Below are 20,866 nucleotides of genomic sequence, written 5' to 3'. Positions count from 1 at the left end.
TAAAATACAGTGACTGACAGTTTTTTTGGACTCCGTTTTCTGGACCTGCCTGTATATTCTGACTGCCATGGCTAGACATCAGTGAAGGTGAACTTGCCCTTCATGGATTTATTTCAGAGAAAAACTGCTTAAATAGCGCCTTCTGCTTTCGCACAAGCTTAGACACTATACGGCGCTCCAAAGAAGCAAGCAATGCCACACACCCCCGTATTAACAAACGTAACTTAAGTGTCCCTTTTGCCTCTTGACACTTTTCGGCGTCTTAACGCGTTACAAGTACCAACCGTAGGCTGACAGGGTGCCTTTTTGCGAACTTGGTGCTCTTTACTGCATTCAAGATTGTTGAGAAAGTGCTAGCTGGGACACTATACCGTGGGGCAACATTCTTCTTTTCACAACTTTTCTTTTTCTAGCAGCAGCACTCATCACCGACGAACCGATACTGCAGATAGAAGTGGAGATGCGCGACTACATGCCGACGGACGGCCTAGCGCCTCAAAACTGTCTAGAACCGAAACCGAATTCACACTGGAAACGCGCTGTAGTTTGTGGTACGAGGGAAAAAAATTCCCCGCATTTCCCCGAGGGGAAGAATGTGAAAGTGCGGATGCACGAGTTTAATTTACGCGGTTCGGTAATGTTCGCGAAAGAGAGATCACACACACACACACAACTACAAAGAAAGAAAGATGCATTTATTCACAGACACCTATTTGTGTTGTCGTTGTACTTGATTGCTAAAGCGGATCTCAGCTTTGAAATTTCGTGTCAGTACTCCTTTAAGCGGGTGCATTAGCCCTTCTCACGCCCGATTCCTGGCCAATCCCCCACGTGGGTATGTGCCATGTCAGCGGCCAGGCAGCGCGCGCCTATCTCCCCCCGTTGCTAAGGAAGACAAGGAGCGCGCGCACCCGCAGCTGTTGCTATGCGGACTACGGCGGCGGACGATTCAGGCTCGCTTAAGAAGTGCATTCGCACTTAAAAAAAACCATGAAGGGTAGTTAACTCTTGCTAACTGATGTGGTGTCACGCTACACAAGTAGAGCAAAAGGTGCTACATTAGCCACAGGATGGTGCTAGCCGTTCCAGTCATCATTATCATCTTGACGAATTTTGTGTTTAGGCGATTTCAGATGTTTCACTGCTGTTGGCCCCTTTCGGTAGTGCTAGTATTCGCTAAGTTAGTTATTTCTCCAGCCGATTTTTGAGTAAAAGTGCAAAAAAACAATGACTGGTCAGCTCGCCGACTTCGCTACATCAAGGTTAACCGCCGCCACGTTTAGTTACGTTGAGGTCACAAATACATGGGCTTCCGTGGGGGTGGCAATGGGGAATTGAAATACTTCGTTAAATTCAGGAATTCGTTACATAGAGGTTCACTACATTCAGGTTTAACTGTAGCAACAGACGTGACTTGCAGGGGTGAAGTTTTAAAACGTCTCCGTTGCATAAGGGGTTATGCGTCAACGGTAAAAAGTGGGCTTGCATAAGATTTTGAACATAACAACTTCAATCACAATGCGTTGGGAGCTTTCTATTTGATTTCGCGCTTACAGCTTCAGCACTTCCCAAGACAGTGGTATCGCATGCAAAACTTTTACAGTCTGTCGGTCACACTCGTCGCGAAGTTCACAAAAAGTGCTCTGAAAAACTCATGAACGTTGTGCTTGTCAAATTTTTCCGAGCACCTTTTGTGTAAAAACTTGACGAGCACAACGCGAGTTTTTCATGGTGGCCTGGGGTCAAGTACTTCAGTTGTTTACGTTTCTGAAGTACTTCCGTGACGTTGTTGGCGGCAACCTCCAGTGGCTGGTTCATCTTCCTAGCTTTGGCAAGGAAAACCTCAACATACTTCTTTAGTGAATGGAGACCATCACAAACTCAGCTGAACCAAGCATAGTGTGTGCAGTACCAACAGCAGTGTACGCATCAATACTTCTTTTTACGTATGCTTTCGTAACTTCCACTGTTTGTCCCACCATTCTTAGGGCTTAAAAGAATGTGCCCTAAATTTAAGTGCCAATTGCTCGTTCAGCAAGCTTATAAGCTCTGACTAATTTGCATTTGCTTTTGCCGCCCTCAGCCAATCGTAGAGCTGTCTGGTATGACATCATAGGTTCTGTTGTGGGAAATGAGCTAGTGGATCTCATGGCCATTCCCGTTTTTCCTAATTATGTAGCTTATTTGAGCGAGATTTACGTTAGAAGGGGTGTCAGTATGATTCTAACGAGGTAGTCTTTTGAATTAGCCAAACTTCTATTTTCTCGTCATTAACAAAGGACTTACCCGAGTCAACCAAAAGTTGGAAGAGTGCGCATGGCACAGGCCCGGCTGTCTTGATGAGCGCTGCAGTTAGCAAAGCACTTGGAGAACAAGCGTCACACTAGAAAGAATATCAACAGCTAAGCAGAGCCTTCGAACAAGTACGGTAAACAAATTTCGCGCGCGGCAGGAAAACCGCGGCGTAGCGGCATGCACAGCCTGCTGTTGCAGCAAGCTGTTATGGAATGCGAGCGCCCTTAGCGGTGCTCCGCAGCGTAGCGCGACAGAAGCGGGGGCAGCTTTGGGAGACCGACCGCGTGGGGAGGTGGCTATGGCTTGGGCCTCCGTGGAAATAATGTAGAAGAATTTGTTTGGATAAAAATGTTGATTTCTAGAACCAGTGTGGTTTAGTTTCAGTTTGGCAATAAGTGGTCAAGGGCTAGAAAACCAGCTGTAACTGATTGATTGATTGTAGGATTTAACGCGCCGATGCAACGCAGGCGATGAGGCGCGCTGTAGTGGAGGGATCCGGATTGATTCCACCTGGGGATTTTTTAAAGGGACACTGAAGTGAATTTGTCAAGCTCCCGTTTTTGCTTGCACTGCGTAGACTGGCTCAAATTAGCACACTTTTCATCGTTTATCCGGTTGACAAATCGGTAATTATTTTACAAAGCGCGAAAGAAGAAAAACTACCATGCGCGGTTTGCGGCGGCCGCACCAACTAAGCTCTGACGTTGCGAGGAGGGGGCACCGTGATTGGACGATGCCCAAGGTTAGCAATCAAACAAGTTTCGGTTTCGGTTCTGTAAAACATAACCAATGGCGTTGTTGGATGGGCATTCTCAATATCTCGGTAATCATCGTACCGCGCTTCTGCCTTGTTGTCGGCTGTAAAATGCACAAGATAAGCCTCCCAGGACGGCTTGTAGTTGTAGCATTCACTAGCCGAGACCTACGCAGTGCATGAACGCCCTCCGCGTACCCGCAGACGCCCAAATGTCATGCGCTTTTCCCCCATATTTGGAGCTTGCCTCCCTCATGCCTGTATCGTAAAAAGCGTGTTCGCACCAGGCCAAGGGTCTGTTCATTCTGGCCTGTGCCCACTGCCAGCAAGCAGTCGGTGCTTATGGCAACAGCACGCCAACGAGAACTCGCTAGCGCGCCAGTGCCAGCCTGCGCGCGTTCTGTGAACTAGTTCGTGTAGCCATGAATGTTGCGGCCCAAAAAAAGGTGAACTCAATATAGAAAACATCGGTGGAAAACAAAAAAGTAAACTTACAAAAAAAAAAAGCACGTACCCGCGGGGATTCGAACTCGTGACTTGCAAAACGCTAGCGGTGTTTTGAAAGTCACCAGCCAGCGCCCCAGACCACTGAGCCACGGAGCGGGATGCGAAAGGCTTGCTAATATAGGGTATATATTGTACAACCGGTTTACACTTTTATTTAGTTTTGGCATTTCAAGCAGCTTAGGTGACTATTTGTTGTACTACGCTCGTGCAGTAAGCGTCGCCCGAGTTTCCACAGTAGCTCACATCTAGCAATTGCATTTCGTAGACGGAAAAGCGTTCGCAGATGCGTAGTCGGGCTGCTGACCGCTGTGCTTGTTCGCCCAGCGCAAAAAAGTGCTTCCCACGCCCTAGTTTTACGCTGTACGGTAAATATATCACTTGATTTTATTTCCTTAGTACCTATATTGACTTCGCTGACTCTTCTCCTGCCTTCAAGAGGCCTTATATTTTCCTACTAGCGTACCAGTCAGCGAAGCATCGCATGTGCGCTTGTGCAGCTCTTGTGTGAAGCGACCTTGACTTGGAGCTCGATACAGTGTACAAACAAACCAAGTAAAGAAAGGCACATTCTTCCATTCACAAACGTGTCCTGGCTTCGTTTCAACTAAGCGAACGAATTGCGACCAAGCAATTTTTTTTAACCTCCTTGATTGCGACGACCCGCCGGCGGCGGGCGGACGAAACGCTGGGCCGACTGACTCTGTCGGCCGGGGAGCCGTGCATTAGCGCAGCCAATTGCCAGCTCATCCCCTCCTGACGTCACACGAAAACGCCACAGAAAATGGGCGAGCGTAAAGAGAGGAGGACAGCATTTTCGAATGAGTTTTTCTACTAAATAAAATGGCGTAAACGTGCCTAGAGTGGTCGAAACATGGCCTGGGGACTCCGGACTACAATTTGCACTAGTAATCCCGCAATGTTTACATATCACTTCAGTGTCCCTTTAAGGGACCCAGAAAAGCTTTGTGAAGGTGGCAATCAAATGCATTCAGGTGGTAGAACACATAGCGGGAGATTTTTGAGCGAAGTGGGAGCCCCATACGTTGTACGGATAATTTGTAAACAATTTTTGAAGATCGCCTTTCTCAGCCGATGAGCGCGCCGCCGCAGCGAGCCGACCGCGGCTGACGCAACGGCGATCGCAGCTGACGCAACGGCGAGGCGCCCCCCTGATTCGGCTGATCGTAGGCCGCCTGCGACGTCACTGCCATTGGCTTCCGGTTGCTCTTCCTCTTTCTTGCGCGATCCCGAGGCAAAGGCGGGTCTGTAGCGATTGACATGTGCCTAGGCGCAGGAATGTAGCTAGCAGAGAACGGAAGTGAGCGTCGCGATGTCACATGGCTATTCCCAGTGTTTCCAGCTACTTTGAAAGAAGCAGAGAGGGAGGAGGAACCGATCGAGAAGAGGGGAGAGGTGCACTTAATTGCTCTTGGCGCAGCTAATACTGAATGTAGATCAATAATTCTAACGGCATTGCATCGCTATATTGGTGCTATGCGACAATAAAGGCCTTTTGTATATTTTACAAAAGGCTTTTCTGGATCCCTTTAACACGCGCTGAAATCTTGTGCACACGGGTGTTTTTGCTTTTCACCTCCATCAGAAAAGCGGCCGCGGCGGCCGGGAATCGAACCCGCGACCTCGTGCTCAGCAGCACAACGCCTCAGCCACTGATCCACCGCGGCGGGTACCAGCTATAACTGCCAAACTGATCATAATAGGAACATATTTTTATTGTAACTTGTTTCTGAGTGTTTGATGATACCTAAAATGCGCAAAACAAACTTAATGTTGTAGGTTACCTGTTCTAAGCTACCCGCCGTGGTGGCTCAGTGGCTAAGGCGTTTTCGCTTGCTGAGCACGAGGTCGCGGGTTCGATTCCCGGGCGCGGCGGCCGCTTTTCTGATGGAGGCGAAAAGCAACAACCCCCGTGTGCACGAGATTTCGGTGCATGTTAAAGATCCCCAGGTGGTCAAAATTAATCGGGAGCCCTCCACTACGGCGCGCCTCATCGCCTGCGTTGCGTCGGCGCGTTAAACCCTACAATCAAAATTAGTCTCGTCAAGCTAAACAACGTTAATTCAGCATCGGGCGTCCTTGTAGTGGCTCCTATAAGTAGCAAAGGTGCAGTAAAACCTCGTTTTAAGAAACGCTCAAGGGACCCAAGAAACGTCTTTTGTAACCAAGGGTTCTTGTATGCAGTGTTGCTAACGTGGCTAACATAGGACTAACCAAACCGCTTTCATTTGATGACCCTTATAACCAAGTGTCTCTTGCAACAGTCTCTGTACAAAACAAAAAAATCATGCACCTCTCCGTCTAAGCCCTCATTCACACAGCCGTCACCTTCTCAGTCACGGCACCATCACGTCAAGAAACCGCGACGGAGACGTAAACGGAGTAGCGTTCATACTGGAGCTCTCCGTCAGAGTACAAAGTCATCTGCCAAGTGATCAGTTTAGCCTAGAATTAAGCGTGCCTAATCTGAAAAGTAAAAAAAAAAAGGCTGGTGCTCACTTTTCGCTAAATTTAGCCGTAAAAATTTGTTTTCTGAATAGCTGGTTTACTGTGGGTAATGGTTCCGTCGCGTTGACGGGACGGAAACCTAGAGCTCGGCCTCTCATCACCGTCTCACCGTTTTCGGCGAGAAATCGCCCGAAAAAACGTCGCCCATGATGGAAGACGGTGACTTGATGGGGTGAAAAATGGCTGTGTGGATGAGGGCTAATGGCTACGATGGTCGAATGCGAGGCTTTCTTGTGATGGATTCTTTGGTTGGCAAACCCCACACTGTGCGTATGTGCTACTCTGGGGGTTCGTGTGGAGGTCATGCTGACACAATCTTCGCCCTCGCGATGCATTTCAGCTGCTTCTGCAATCTCCCGTGTGCGCTAAATGGTGTCATGGAGCTGAGGGGATTGTGTACGAGTCGTCACTGTCATGCGGCAGGGCTTACATTTGCCGAACGGGTCAGTGCCTTAAAGGGGACATGCAGACAAAACACAAGTTTGGTTTATTCGAAAGATTGCCTCGTCGGAATCACACTGGCACCGCTTTTAGCATAAATATAGCTTATTTGAGCGAAGTTTACGTTAAGTGGTGTCAGTATGATCCTAATGAGGCAATCTTTCGAATGAACCAAACTTGTGTTTTCTCTTCATGGCCCCTTTAAGAAGTACTCATGTGTTAACATTCCTATGGGAGTTACTACTTCATGACCCACGTACTTAAAAACCATCGTGCACCAATACGAAAAGCTTGAATATCAACGTTCAGAACAGTCTAGTTTGCTTATTTTGGAGATGTCACTTCTGTACTGTAAATAAATCTCTTACTTGCAGTGACATAAAATGCAGATGATTTCCCTGCACGGGGCACCTTTGCTTATTTTGGAGATGTCACTTCTGTACTGTAAATAAATCTCTTACTTGCTGCACTGCTAGCGCCATCTAGTGAAAACTCTATGAACCGAAATATGTTTCTTGTTCTTGTTTATCTCAGCAAAGAAGTGATATATTTGTAAAAGAAGCAAACTAGGCCGTTACAAACAATTCTATCAATTTGTAGAACCTTTTGTATCTCCACCCAATGGCTTTTAATCCCGTGGGTCATGAAGCAGCAGGTCCCATAGGAATGGGGTCAGGTGAGTCCCCCTCTCTTTCGTTACCGCGGGAAATTGACCAATTTTGAAGGGTCTAACAAAACATTTTTTCTGTGCTATACATATTGGTTAGGCACACATTGCAGTGACATAAAATGCAGATGATTTCCCTGCACGGGGCACCTTGAATATTCATGGTGACGGTGAGCAGCGTCACCGCGGACCCCGAGCTCCCATACATAAGCCGTGTCCAACCGTGGCGAGGTGTTTAAAGGTGAAGGGTAGAAGCTGTAAACGGTGGCCGTTCGGAGCCTTGGTCAAGCTCCGGCTGATGGGCTCCCTGTCCGTCTACCAGGCAGGGAGCTCCGGGACCTCTTTGACTACCAGGGTAAGGTCAAAGAAGAAAGTACCCCGTCTCCCTGCTTTTTTCTATGCCGTATGGATAAATCAAAACCCCCCTCAAAACGTGATCGGTCCCTGAAAAGGGGCTGCACCGAAGTTTCCTTTCCATCCCTACCAACCATCAACATTCCGAAACCTGACAACTATCCTCGTTTTTTGGTCCTTGAATCAATAGATAAGTCCAAACCCCTCCCTTCCCACTCTGTATTCCTCGTCTCAAAGTTTCTTGAAGGAATCATTGGCAAATCTTTCCAGGCAAAAAAACTACGAACAGGAGAAGTGTTAGTTGAAGTCAAGACGCAGCAGCAAGCCACAAATCTCCTGACCCAAACCCGCATGGCAGATCTGGACATCACTGTCACACCCCACCGCAGCCTCCACAGCTCGCAGGGTGTGATATCTGAGCCAGATCTAGATCTGCTAAGTGAAACAGAGGCCGACCTTCTGGAAGGCCTGAAGGATCAGGGCGTTACCGCTGTCAGGAGAATAACCATCTGTCGTGACAATGTAGAAATACCAACAAAGCATATAATCTTGACATTCAACAAATCAAAACTTCCTGAGCACATCAATGCTGGCTTCATTAGGTGTGGTGTACGTCTGTACATACCTAACCCGCGCCGCTGCTACAAGTGCCAGCGATTCGGGCACGCTACAACTTCTTGTCGCGGCAAAACGACCTGCGCGAAATGCGCCGCACATGACCACCCTACTGAAAACTGTGACTCTACTACCTTCACCTGTGCAAACTGTCAGGGGCCGCATGCAGCATGGTCCCGCAGCTGTGAAAACTTTCAATTAGAAAAGAAAATCGTTAACATCAAGGTCACTGAAAACATCACCTTCCCAGAGGCGCGAAAGAGGTTCGCCTCTTTGCCTCTGTGGAGGTACGCCGACGCAGCTCGCCGGGGGGCGGAGCGGTGTCTGGTTTCTGCGGGGACCCAGTAGCGCGAGTCGGACTTGGTCCCGCCCCCGCCCCCCCCCTGGGTTGCCTCAGGCAACCCAACCCGCCTCCGCACCGCTCGCTGAGCCAGCAGCGGCTGTGGGGGCAACCACTTCTGGTGGAAGCAATGCTGCATCCTCCACTTCCACTCCAGCGTCCCAAACCACAGGCGAGGGTGCAGAGGACATGGACATGGAGGAACCAGCGGCAGCTCCCACCCCCACCGCACCACCTGCACCATCCGAGGCGTTCCTGAAACCCTCGGCAGTTGCGGGCAAGGAAAAGCGCGCTCCAAAGGGTTCGCTGTCCAAGGAGCCTGATCCCTCAGGCGCTCTGAGGACATCCGAGGATGAAATGGACGTCGGTCCGTTCTTGTCTGCGGTGCACCGCAAAGAACGCGTCCCGACACCAAAGCCTCCCGGCAAGCCAAAAAAGACAAGAGTCACAGCCGCGAAAGACGACACATTAACAACACAGTCCAGTAGCTCCGAACACTTCATAATGGGAAGAGAAAACATAGTACAATGGAACTGCAGAGGCCTCATTAAAAATCTTGACGATGTAAACGAAATACTGCATGCTACCCGCCGCGGTGGCTCAGTGGCTAAGGCGTTGCGCTGCTGAGCACAAGGTCGCGGGTTCGATTCCCGGCCGCGGCGGCTGCTTTTCTGATGGAGGCGAAAAGCGAAAATGCCCGTGTGTACGAGATTTTGGCGCACGTTAAAGATCCCCAGGTGGTCAAAATTAATCCGGAGCCCTCCACTACGGCGCGCCTCATCGCCTGCGTTGCATCGGCGCGTTAAACCCTACAATCAATCGAAATACTGCATGCTAATCAGCCAAGTGTAATGTGTGTTCAGGAAACACATTTGAATTCTAAACACACAAGTTTCTTGAACAGTTACCTGGTATACAGAAAGGACGGATGGCTGCACACACTCTTCTGGGGGTGTGGCCATAATCGCCCGGAAATCCTTAGCATGCCACCCTGTCACCTTGAACACTGTCCTTGAGGTTGTAGCAATTCGAACAATAATATTTAATAGATTGATTACGGTATGCTCCATATGCATTCCTCCTGATCTTGCACTTTCGAGCTCTGACTTCGAGGCGCTGGTTGACCAGCTGCCCGAACCATACATCCTAACAGGCGACCTTAATGCACACAATTGTCTTTGGGGCTCTACTTGTACAGATGCCCGAGGTCGCCTGATAGAGAAATTCCTTACATCTTCAGGAGCATGCCTTTTCAACAATAAACAGCCTACATACCATAACATAGGACACAACACATACTCATACCTTGACTTGGCTATTGGCTCCACAGTTCTCTTTCGTCTTCTCGAGTGGGGTGTGGGCGCTGACCCATATGGCAGTGACCACTTCCCCACCTCACTAACATACATAGGTAAAGGCCCACGCAGTCCATCTTCCCATAGTAGGTTCAATGAAGCACGAGCTAATTGGAACACATTTACAGACATCGAAACTACACCACACAACCATAAAACACCTACACGTAGATGAAGCCGTTCAACTCCTCACGGCGCACATCCTCGACGCCGCCAAAAAGTCCATTCCCCACGCCTCTGGTTCCCCGCGCAACCAGCGGAGGCCGTGGTGGAATGAGGACTGTAGGTGGGTGCGGGAGGCCCAGAACAAGGCATGGGGTATCCTTCGTCGGTACCCCACGTCTGGAAACCTCCTCCGGTTCAAACGGGCAAAGGCGATGGGAAAACGTGTGCGCCGTGAGGCAAAACGAGAGAGTTGGTGTGCATTCATAACATCAATTAACTCCTACACGGACACTTGAAAAGCTTGGACACGAATACGCAAACTCAAGGGACAACAAACACACAGCCTGCCCTTGGTCAGCACCACTGGGGACACACTAGAAGATCATGCTGACACACTCGCACAACACTTCCAACACGTTTCTAGTTCAGCACACTACACAAACACTTTCTTGAAACATAAAGCCTCTTGTGAAAAGAAGTCCTTACGCGACAACAACAAATGACAGACTTCTTACAACTCCCTGTTTTCACTACATGAGCTGAGGGCTGCTCTAAGCACATGTAAACCCTCAGCTCCAGGCCCAGACAACATCGCATACACAATGTTACAACACTTACACGCAGACATACTTGAAACACTTCTACATGTATTTTATAAAATATGGCTTTCGGGGCACATTCCAAAGTCTTGGAGGGAGGCCATAGTAGTGGCTTTTTTGAAGGAGGGAAAGGACCCGTCGTCCCCCTCAAGTTACCGTCCTATAGCCCTGACGAGCTGCCTGTGCAAGCTCTTCGAGATGATGATCAATTGCAGGCTGGTGTACTTCCTTGAGTACAACTGTCTTCTCGAGAGCTGCCAGGCAGGCTTCAGGGCGGGGCGCTCCACCAATGATCAGCTTGTTGCATTGGAATCCTACATAAAAGATGCCTTCATTCACAAACAGTTCTGCATTACAGTCTTCTTTGATATGGAAAAGGCCTACGACACGGCATGGCGATACGGTATCTTGAGTGACTCGAAGTCATTCGGTGTTTCGGGCAACATGCTTAGCACTCTTTCTAGCTACATGTCTGAACGAACTTTCCGTGTAAGAATTGGTAGTGCACTTTCTAATGTACATGTTCAGGAAAATGGCGTGCCTCAAAGAGGTGTTTTGAGCTGCACACTCTTCATAGTGAAGATGAACTCACTCCCTAAGGCATTGCCACCAACCATTTCTTGTTCAGTGTATGTAGATGATGTCCAAATATCTTTTAAATCGTGTAATATGTCAATCTGTGAACGGCAAGTCCATCTCGGTGTGAACAAACTTGCTGGCTGGGCGGACACAAACGGCTTTAAGCTGAACCCCGTAAAAAGTACTTGCGTTGTGTTCACCCGTGTTCGCGGGATCCATGTGGACCCTGACATCACTCTAAACGGCGTGTCGATTCCTGTAAAAAAGGAGCACAAGTTTTTAGGCCTAATATTCGACAACAAACTAACATTTCTTCCTCATCTGAAAATGCTTAAGCAAAAATGCCTAAAAACTATGAATATCCTTAAAGTTCTCTCTCACCAATCGTACGGTGCAGACAAGCAGCTACTCCTGCGTCTTTATACTACACTGGTAGGATCCCGCTTGGACTATGGCAGCGTCGTATATGGGTCTGCAACGAAAACGGCACTTAAAATGCTTGACCCAGTTCTGCATTTGGGGCTTCGCCTTGCTTGTGGCGCCTTTCGCACCAGCCCTGTTGAAAGCCTCTATGCAGAGTGCCACAAATGGTCCCTGTATCACCAGAGGATATACACTGACTTGTTGTATGCCTCTAAAATCATGTCTCTGACGAATCATCCTCTTAACTCGACCATTCAGGATGCATCCTCACAGCAGCTCTTTTTAAACCGTCCATCTATTCCCATGCCGTTCCCTCTCAGAGTGAGAGCAGAAGCTTCTGAGCTAGCAGTGTCATTTTCATATATCCACATGACAGCGATCATTGATTTTATTGCACCATGGCAAGCCAGGGATGTTTCCTGTGACCTGTCCTTTGTGCAGTTCGACAAAAACAGGGCACCAAGGGCAGCTATTATGCAGCATTTCCTCTTCCTGCAGGATAAGTACCAGTGTGCAGAGTTTTACTCCGACGCATCAAAGACAGCTGATGCTGTGTCTTGTGCTGCGCATGGACTGAACTTTAACGTGGCAAAAAGAATGAACTCCCACAACTGCATTTTTACAGCTGAAGCACACGGCATTTTACTCATTTGAGACCACATTGTCCAACATCAAATTCCAAAGTCCATAGTTTTTACAGATTCTCTTAGTGTTGTACGTGCACTTTTGTCTAGAAAACGCTCAAAAAATTATGTAATCAATCTTGTTTTTGAGGGCCTTATGGCGGCATAAGCATCAAGTCTTGAAATAACAATATGTTGGGTTCCTGGCCATTGTAGAATAGCCGGGAATGAAATTGCAGATGAAATGGCCACTGCTGCTACACTCTTGAATTCAGTGGGCATAGCAACACTGCCGTACACAGATATGAAGCCACACATCAGACACAGACTTCACAACACGTGGCAAACACACTGGAGTGAACAGACAGATAACAAGTTACATGTAATAAAACCTCACTTGGGACCATACGCTACTGACTCGCACAACAGACACATTGAAGTTACCTTAGCTAGGATGTGGATAGGCCACACACATGTAACACACTCACACCTGCTCACTAGCTCTCCAAGACCTGGGTGTAGCAGGTGTGGGGAGGGCCTATCCGTAGTCCACATCCTAATCACATGCAAGACACTCGACACAACAAGACAGACACTTCAAGGAACTATACAGACAACACATTCCGCTACACCCTTCGTTGTTTTTGGGTGATAATGCCATGGTCTCTTTGCAACGCGTTTTTAAATATTTGTCTGATGTAAACTTTTTAAACCTCATTTCCTATCATGCGTAATCAAAACTGGCCCTATACACCAGCCATCACCATTGCCGTTGATTGATTTTACTGTTATTTTGGCCTTAGTAGCCACTATTTTCTTCTAGATACTTTTGTTTGGCGCTCTTTGCCCCAGCTGGCCTTGCGCCAAAAAACTCCAACCATCATCATCATCAAAATGCAGATGATTTCATGCGCTTTCCAACGACACCAGTTTTAACAATGTTTTCATAAATGATTGCGAAAAAATTATCGAATTCGAAATTTTTGTCCAGGCGTCGAAGAAAATAGTAAGTTGTGTATAATAAACCACTGCTAGTAGAAAAAATTTAGAATATACATTTTGTAGGCAAACATTTCAAAAACCCGTCCTAGAAAAAAGATTGCGTTGCGGCACAATTTGTCAGATATAAAATAAAATGTTAGCACGCTTGGTGCCCGTGCCTTGCGGTGAAGCCCAACCTCTATTTCAAATTTTGCTATTTTGGATGGTTCTCTAGAAGAAATCTGGTGGTTTGACATCATTAAAGACCACAATTAGCCTTCACGTGATTTATAAACACCTTGTCAATGATTATGACCAGCACAATATCAAAGGCAAGTAAGCTATGCGAAAAAAACTGCTTGGAGTTGAAAACCAAACTCTGTGGTTTATGCGTTTTGACGTTCTGATCATCGCTTATCAGTCAGAACGTTAATTTGTGGTTTATTATCATGTTCTGACTCGCTGTGGTAGCCCTGCTTGCAGAAATAAGGTATGATGCGCTAGAATCGTGCCCAGGAAGCTTTCACCAAGCCGCCGTCGTGCTATGAAGCGAGTTCAGCACTACTACATTGCAGCGCCACCTAACAATTTCGAAAAGAAACAATTACAATGCTGTTGGAGACTTTGTCAAAATAGACAGCTCTACCAAGAAGCAACACTAGACTTAGGAAATACCCAAATACCCTCGGACAAAACCGAAACTGGCCGGTGAGCAGCTGGCGGGGTTCAAGGCCGATTGGTAGCATTCTCTTCTGAACTGATATCTGTTGACTCGGTGTTATCTTTAGACTTTCACCTGAAGCGGTAATCGCAGAAGTAAGGCGTGGATTAAGTGGAAGCTTGAGCGGCACGCCTGTTTTGAGGCAGAGTAGTGGGCAACGGAGTTGCCATGGCAAATGAGCATGTAGTTGGGTAACCGTGTAGTAGCTCCAAATATGAATTTCGCAACGTAAAAACGAAACCGAAACTGTTGGAAACTGGCTGAAAATGCCAGGCACACTTGCTAGACATGCGAGGGACGATCAGAAATAAGATTTGGCAGAATGAAGCAATCCTTTCTCCGAACCAAAGATCACTAGTGAATAGCTGGTGTCATTTTCAAGTAATTATCACCTCTCAGCGCTGTCGGATTACAAAGCTGACAACATTATTTGGTACTTGACTTGCCAGGAGCCTTTTGACAAAAAAAAATTATGGTAATGCAGCCTAACCACGACCGGCATGCGTTTTTGTCAAGTGCAGCAGCCAAGCCCCCTTCCTCAAAAACACACGCACCTCCGCTTGCAAAAAACGCTGTCAAAAATCTGAATGTCGCCAGAGCGGAAATATTTAAACTGATTCTAAAAGTGCAGTGCCTAGACTAACCACTGGCCGCATTAGGTGTACGAGAAACGAGTAAAACATGTCGAAATAGGTGATATAAATCATCGACCACCGGTGATCGATTTGAATAGGCATGGTAACGAAAGAGTTAAGGGGCGCTGAGGGTGGAAACAAGTTGGCCTGTATCAATAGATTTAGGTGCCAAAATCTAAATACACCATTTTCACAACTAGCAGTTGTTTAATAAGGCAGAAAATGCCAGAACCATGAAACTCTGTGTCGACGCTGTGTACACTTTTGGGTTCTATGTTTTGTGATGTCACAAAACTTGTGAACGGCGAGAGCTTAATTGGAGGAGCATCTCCTAAGTTATTGAACACGTGAAATAAACGTAAATGAAAGGTTTCCGTGAGCCGATCTAATTTAAAGAACACAAGACTACAGCTTTTATACATTGCGATACAGGCTGCCTTTTTCGTGCTTCAGTGAGCCACCATGCCATCGTACTTTGTTTTGTTTTGCAAAAGCATTGGTGCGCAATTAGCGAAGTCAATAATCTATGATGGGGACCACCCGAGCTTCTGCGAGCAATATCCCCAGTGAGCAATATCCCCACTTAATTTGTAGAGCCTATTTTTCTGAATTAAACTGCACCATTATTTCACTTTGTTTTATTTCACGATTTTTTACCTGCTTTGAGAACCAATTTGAGCTACCCCTTGTCTTGAGTCTTGGAATTGGAGGCATGGCACCCTGCACAAATCCTGAAAGGGACCGACCATCTTGTGCTTGCATTTGTCCGCACCAAGGGACACCAAGACGGCCTGCGTCCTCATTCTGTCTGGGAGAAGTGGCCCTTCGTAACTCGCTTAAAGGCCAACTGCACCCAAAATTTCGACCTCTTGAAAACGCTATGTATTTCTGGGTAGTCTGCTGAAAAAGAAAGCTGCAAAATACAACAGCTGAAATACGCGCGTGAGCGCCGCAAGCGGTCACCGAAATTGGCAATTTTGAAACCAAACTCAAGAAGAATGCTTTGAAGGGACGTTGCAAGCCGTTCAGCAAGCGGCCGGACGGTCAGCCGCTAGGGAGCAAGCCTTTGCGCAAGCTCTACACTCGCTCAGGGAAGCAAATTGGTGAAGCGCTTGAGCAGAGCTCGACTGGTTCTCCAGCTGCATAGCTGGCCAGAGGAGGAAGCCCCTGTCAGCTGGAGCGTGACAGGTGCGTCATGGCTGTTTATACGTGATCCCGCCGGCAGGTGCAGTGCGGTCTGCGGAGGAGCTTTTGGTAGCGAAAGCTACAGTATGCTACCTTGGGCAGTCTTTGCGGGGTGACGAGTTTTGACCTTGAGAGCTAGAGGTCAAACCACACCCCTTTCTGCAAGCACCCGGTTTAGAGCAGCGCCCGGTGGCGGGGAGAGGTAGGCGAGGAGGGAACGGAGAAGCGCACGAGACCCGTGCTGCCACCTGGCAGAGGAAGGCGAGGATGCCGCTGCCACAGCGGTAAGTGTGCACAACAAAGGAAGGTGACGTGCACGCAGAGCCGTGTGCAATGGAGTAGGACGAACGTCCAGCTGTGGTCGCTCGTACAGCGGCGACACCTCAACAACACCGTGAGGTGAAAAAGAGGAAACGTGCTGCTGTTGCGTCCATCTTCTCTACCTTCAAGTCTTGCGTGTTAGTGTAAGCTTCCTTCATTTTTAAACACTTCTAACGAATTGTTTTATGGGGCTGCCACTCGTGTCCCAGCTGCTTTGGTGGTACTTACTATTGATTAAAAATAAATTTGGTCGAGGTGAAATTGAGTGCTGTTGGCCTTTAAGGGGCAGGCATATGAGTCTTTGGGACCAGAAAATTGCCCAGAAAAACATTTTTCTTTTTAAAATGTACAGGCCCTTTTTTCTTGGTTTGCCAAGTTTTTATTCCGGAAAGTCAGTACAGTAACAGCTATTTGTAAAAGCCATACTCGGGGGTGGAACTGCTGCGCCTTTTGCGCCACACTGTGCCAGTTCGGTTTCCCGTGCCACCCTGCTCCAAACAGTATCGGAGTAGGGTGCTGCAAAATGTGAGGCAACAGTGAAATGATGTTCAGTGCCAGTCTCAGTTGCGCAGGGAGCAATAGGGACTCATTTGTTCAACTGTCATTCAGGACATAGCTCGCTTCAACAGACTCCTTAAAGAACTAAAGCCTTGAGTCACTCGTCACAATTTCTTGCTGCCCAAGTGGCAGCGCAGTTTTACGGGACTTTGGGTGTGGGCACTGGGCGAACGTTAGCCCTAAATGCGGCATCACCGCACAACACGCTGGGCCGTGAAGCACGCGTTGTCAGCAATCTTCCTGCTTGCTCATAAAAGCAGATTAAACTCCTCAGTCGGTCACTCACTGTTTTGTCTTATTGGCACTAACCATTCCAAGGGTTAGATGCCGCCGTGCCCTGTCGAGCATCATGAGATAACTGTTGCACAATCGAGAGAGGAGATTCTGTTAAGCTAGCAGCTATGTCCAAGTAATCCACTCCCCCCAACCTCCCTCAGGAAAGCTTTGTTACACTCGGACAAAAAAAGTTGACAAAACACTGGTGTGCGGCATATTTGGATAAGCGCGACGAAGTTGCTTGACATTTTTTACGTGCATAGAACGGCTTATTTCTCTGGAGTCTACTCAGGTTTAGTTATGCAATGCATCAAATTACCTATTGTTTCCTCTTAGTTTATTTTTCTCCCAGTTTTTTTCTTTGTTTTTCTTAGTTATTTTATTTAAGAGTCGCGTTTGGGTTAGAACGAAGTTAAAATTTTATCAGCTTAGGTGCAAAAGGAATTATTTTCTCTATCTTCACTCTTCTCTGGGGTGTTTCTCGTGACTGTAATGGTGTTTTAATATCACGCATTTTTATTTTTCATTTGTCTGAAATCTGTTTAAACGTACGTACTCGGGATTGCTCATCTCCAGTTATCTTAGTTATCACTCCACCAGCTGGTATGTTTTAATTATTTGAACATATTATTTCAACTTATGTCGGCTCAGTATTGATGGAATGTTGAGTAAGAACAATAAAACTTCTGTTTTTTGTGCATGTTTGTAAGAGAAAGATTGCGAAAATCTTCTCTCAAACCAACTTGCACTGCTCCAATAGTCTTTTTGGTGCTCCAAAGCTGCTCTGAAAGTCAAGCTCATGCCCACTTCGCATACAGACCCAATTTCAACGAGGTTGTGACAACAAAATGCTAAGCTCTTCCATCTTCAGGTGGTATCTTCGGGCGATAGGAATGTAGTGTAGCCAGAAAGATCATTTCTTTTGCAGTGTGAAGCTAAATGATTAAACCTTGCCATAAGGGAAACAGATTTTGCATTTCATGTTTCAATAAAATTAGTGTTATTTATAATGGTTCGCAGGCATACTTTAAACCTATGATTGCATAAACTTGCATATGATTGCCAGACAAACAAGCTGCTTCCATTTGCCACAACTTCTAGTATTTGTTCATGATTTTTTTCTATTGTACTCAAGAACAGAGGAGATTTTTAATTACCTCTGATTTTTAATTACCTGAATCTAATTACCATGCATCAAAACTAATTGGATATTCAGCTAAAAACCGAACAAGCCTGTGAAACCTCTTCAGACTTGGTTGGAAAGTAAAAAGCAAGTGTGAGACCAGTGTGCTAACTCCATTCCAACCCTGAAGGACACTTTCGCCCACCAAGGTCACAAATATTGGCAGCAAATTTTCCTCTGCACACTACCAGCAGTGATTTCAACTGCCAAAAGTGCACTAGTAAAACTCGGTGTTGGCACGCAAACGTTGCAATCAAGTGGCACCCCGCAGTTGCACAGTTGGTGGGGAGGGCTGCCCACATGGGCACAGTGGCTCCCCAAGGGGTCCCACTGGTGGCAGTTTTTGCAATGGACCCCTTGGCACGTGTGCACTTCTAAGACCTCCTCTCCAACCAGGGGGGAACATGTGGAAGAGGCCTTCCTTGAGACTGCTAAGAAGATCTTCCAGAACATTCAGGATGGCAGGTGAGTTTGACACCAGCGCCCTGTATTTTGGGTTGCCTGTAAAGCGGATTGATATTCTTCCAGGTGTGCAAATATCTGCGTCTTTGATGTTGAATAGCTAATATCGAAAGTGCAACGGCAGTAGCTCAGCTGTTAAGTATGAACCTAACACCCTCGTGGCATGCAGAAAATGGTCTCGGGAACAGAGCCGGGTCCCGCAGCAAATGTGCAGTGCAGTGTTGCCGTCCAAACTATTCCAAGGTTTGGAATGTCCGAAATCTTGCAGTGAAGTTTTGCTGTGCCGCATGAGTTGCGAACTCTTGAGCTTCACTGCACATCGTGCCCTGGTGGGCTGGCTTTTTTGCACGATGCCGAAACTGTGCAAGAAAGCCTGACACGTGCAAGCCTAAGTGCATGGTGACTCTGTGGTGTGTGAGCTGAAGCGGAACGCTGCTTGTGTAGAATTTGCGGCATAAAAAGTTTTCTGTCAGTGTGAGTTGTGGAATCCAGCTGGCTTGTAATGAGGCTGTACAGCCACCAACCTCTACACAGTGGCTGGAGGGAGTAGTCAAATGTGTGCTCGCTGTGTTACTGCATGAATTTTTGCATCATTTTTTATGAAGCATCAGTACATGAATGCTTACATTTGTGACATCCCTACAGCCTAAGGGATCTTTTTTCCTAGAGGCTTCCCTATTGGTGAATATTCAATTCAACTCATGCTCATTTTTACTGCTAGTAGTATTAAGTTTGATTCACAGTCCCAAATTTGATATTCACACCTCTACAGTTCAGCATTGCTTTTTACAGTGAAGCTCTACATAGCTACCCTCTGGAGGTGGTTGATGTCCGTCCGTGCGCATGTCGCGTCAACATGACTAGAATGTCTCCAGTTCCTTACTAATGCTCTATCTTTTAATGTAATGCTTCTTGGGAAAAAATTGCACTGGAATTAGCAGCTAAGACGGCTCTATCATGAGACTGAATTTCATTTACTTGTAATTTGTTCATAGGGAAGTTGTAAACGTTACAGAATTCCTGTCCGCTGTTGATACATGGCTGTTTACAGAGGGAGTATGGTTACGGAACATGGCTGCACCTCTTTTTTTATCAAAAATATCCAGGAACAAATTATATGGAAATTGGCTGCTAAGACGACTCCAACATTTCGCTCAGTTTCGTCTACTTTTTGCAAAGAAAAAGGAAACGTAACGCTAAACAAATGTGGACAAAGAGGACAAGATATGACACATAGAGCTGCAATATGGCAGCTGTATCTGTCGTATCTTGTCTTCATTCACATCTGCTTAGTGCCACGTTTTCGTTTTCTTTAAGCATGAACCAACTCTTTCTAGAGCACTGCTCTGGCCTTATTTTAAGGTCCAGGCCCGGCCCGAGCCTGCTTTATGAAGCCAGAGGCCAACCAGGGCCCGCCCCGGTGCTCGGGAATTCGTAAGTGAGCCTGGCCCGGGCCGGGCCTGGGCTTGTCATCTCAAGACCAGGCCCGGCCCGGGCCCGTTGTCTCAAGCCGAAGTCCAGCTCAGGCCCGGTCATATATTCGAGGGAGGGTGCACGTGTGCATGACCAGGCCAGGACTTGGACACTGAAGGATATTCATTTAATATATGTGGATGCTTACTATATTTGGTAAACGCAAGAGGGGCAGGTGCCCTCCCGAGGGCAGTGGTTGGGAGTGGTCTGTGAGCATTGCATGGCCCCCCCTAAGAGTGCGAGCCCTTTGTGCCCTTCCCAGCCTGGACCTGAATGCTGCTGAGTCCGGGGTGCAGCACAAGCCCCAGACGCGGACCACCACCAGCCTGACCAACGAGGCCACCACCGACAAGGAAGCCTGCGGCTGTTAAGAGGTGAGGGCGGACACTTCTCCACTTCATCACCAGTGCAACCCCATCTCACAGTCCACAAAAGAGCCATCGCAGTGTGTTGTGCTCCAGTAACTTTAGGGGGAATGCCTTGCAAATTGTCATCTTCCCCAGACAAGATGGTGAGGCAATGCCACGCGTTAATCTTGGTTCTCAGTTGCGCTGGTCACCACTAGCGTGTTCCCAAACCCAGAGTGCCTGATATCGCCATTCATTGTGCTCCACAAAGCAGCAACACCCATCCTCAGCCAGTTTCAGTATTGAGCAGAATGCACTGCACCAGTGCTTGCTTTGATGACCATCAAGTGGCCTTGCTGAACGTTTCTTAGCGTCTGCAGGCAGTGGGAAAGTTTGCATTGGCAGCGCAGCTTTAGCCGTGCCGTTTTGACTAGTGCAGCATTGGTTGCCGAGAGTTGACGGATGCCTCCCCCCCTCCCCT

At 47.4% G+C, this 20,866-nt stretch overlaps 1 protein-coding gene across 1 annotated transcript in view; it reads left to right on the top strand.

The window, feature by feature from the left end:
• LOC144176008 (ras-related protein Rab-14) overlaps positions 1–20,866 on the top strand; it is a 44,505-nt gene that overhangs the window by 23,469 nt on the left and 170 nt on the right. The window contains exons 6-7 of the mRNA XM_077705104.1: positions 18,500–18,568; positions 20,301–20,412. Of these exons, the coding sequence (XP_077561230.1) occupies positions 18,500–18,568; positions 20,301–20,409 (178 nt within the window). The 3' untranslated portion in view covers positions 20,410–20,412. The remainder of the gene's footprint in view (positions 1–18,499; positions 18,569–20,300; positions 20,413–20,866) is intronic.

This window comes from Haemaphysalis longicornis, unplaced genomic scaffold (assembly GCF_048455015.1).
Source record: "Haemaphysalis longicornis isolate Haplotype H1 unplaced genomic scaffold, Haemaphysalis longicornis Haplotype H1 scaffold_1, whole genome shotgun sequence".
Lineage (NCBI taxonomy): Eukaryota > Metazoa > Arthropoda > Arachnida > Ixodida > Ixodidae > Haemaphysalis > Haemaphysalis longicornis.
The sequence above is the reverse complement of the archived record's forward strand: the minus strand, read 5'-3'. Positions and strand labels throughout refer to the sequence as shown.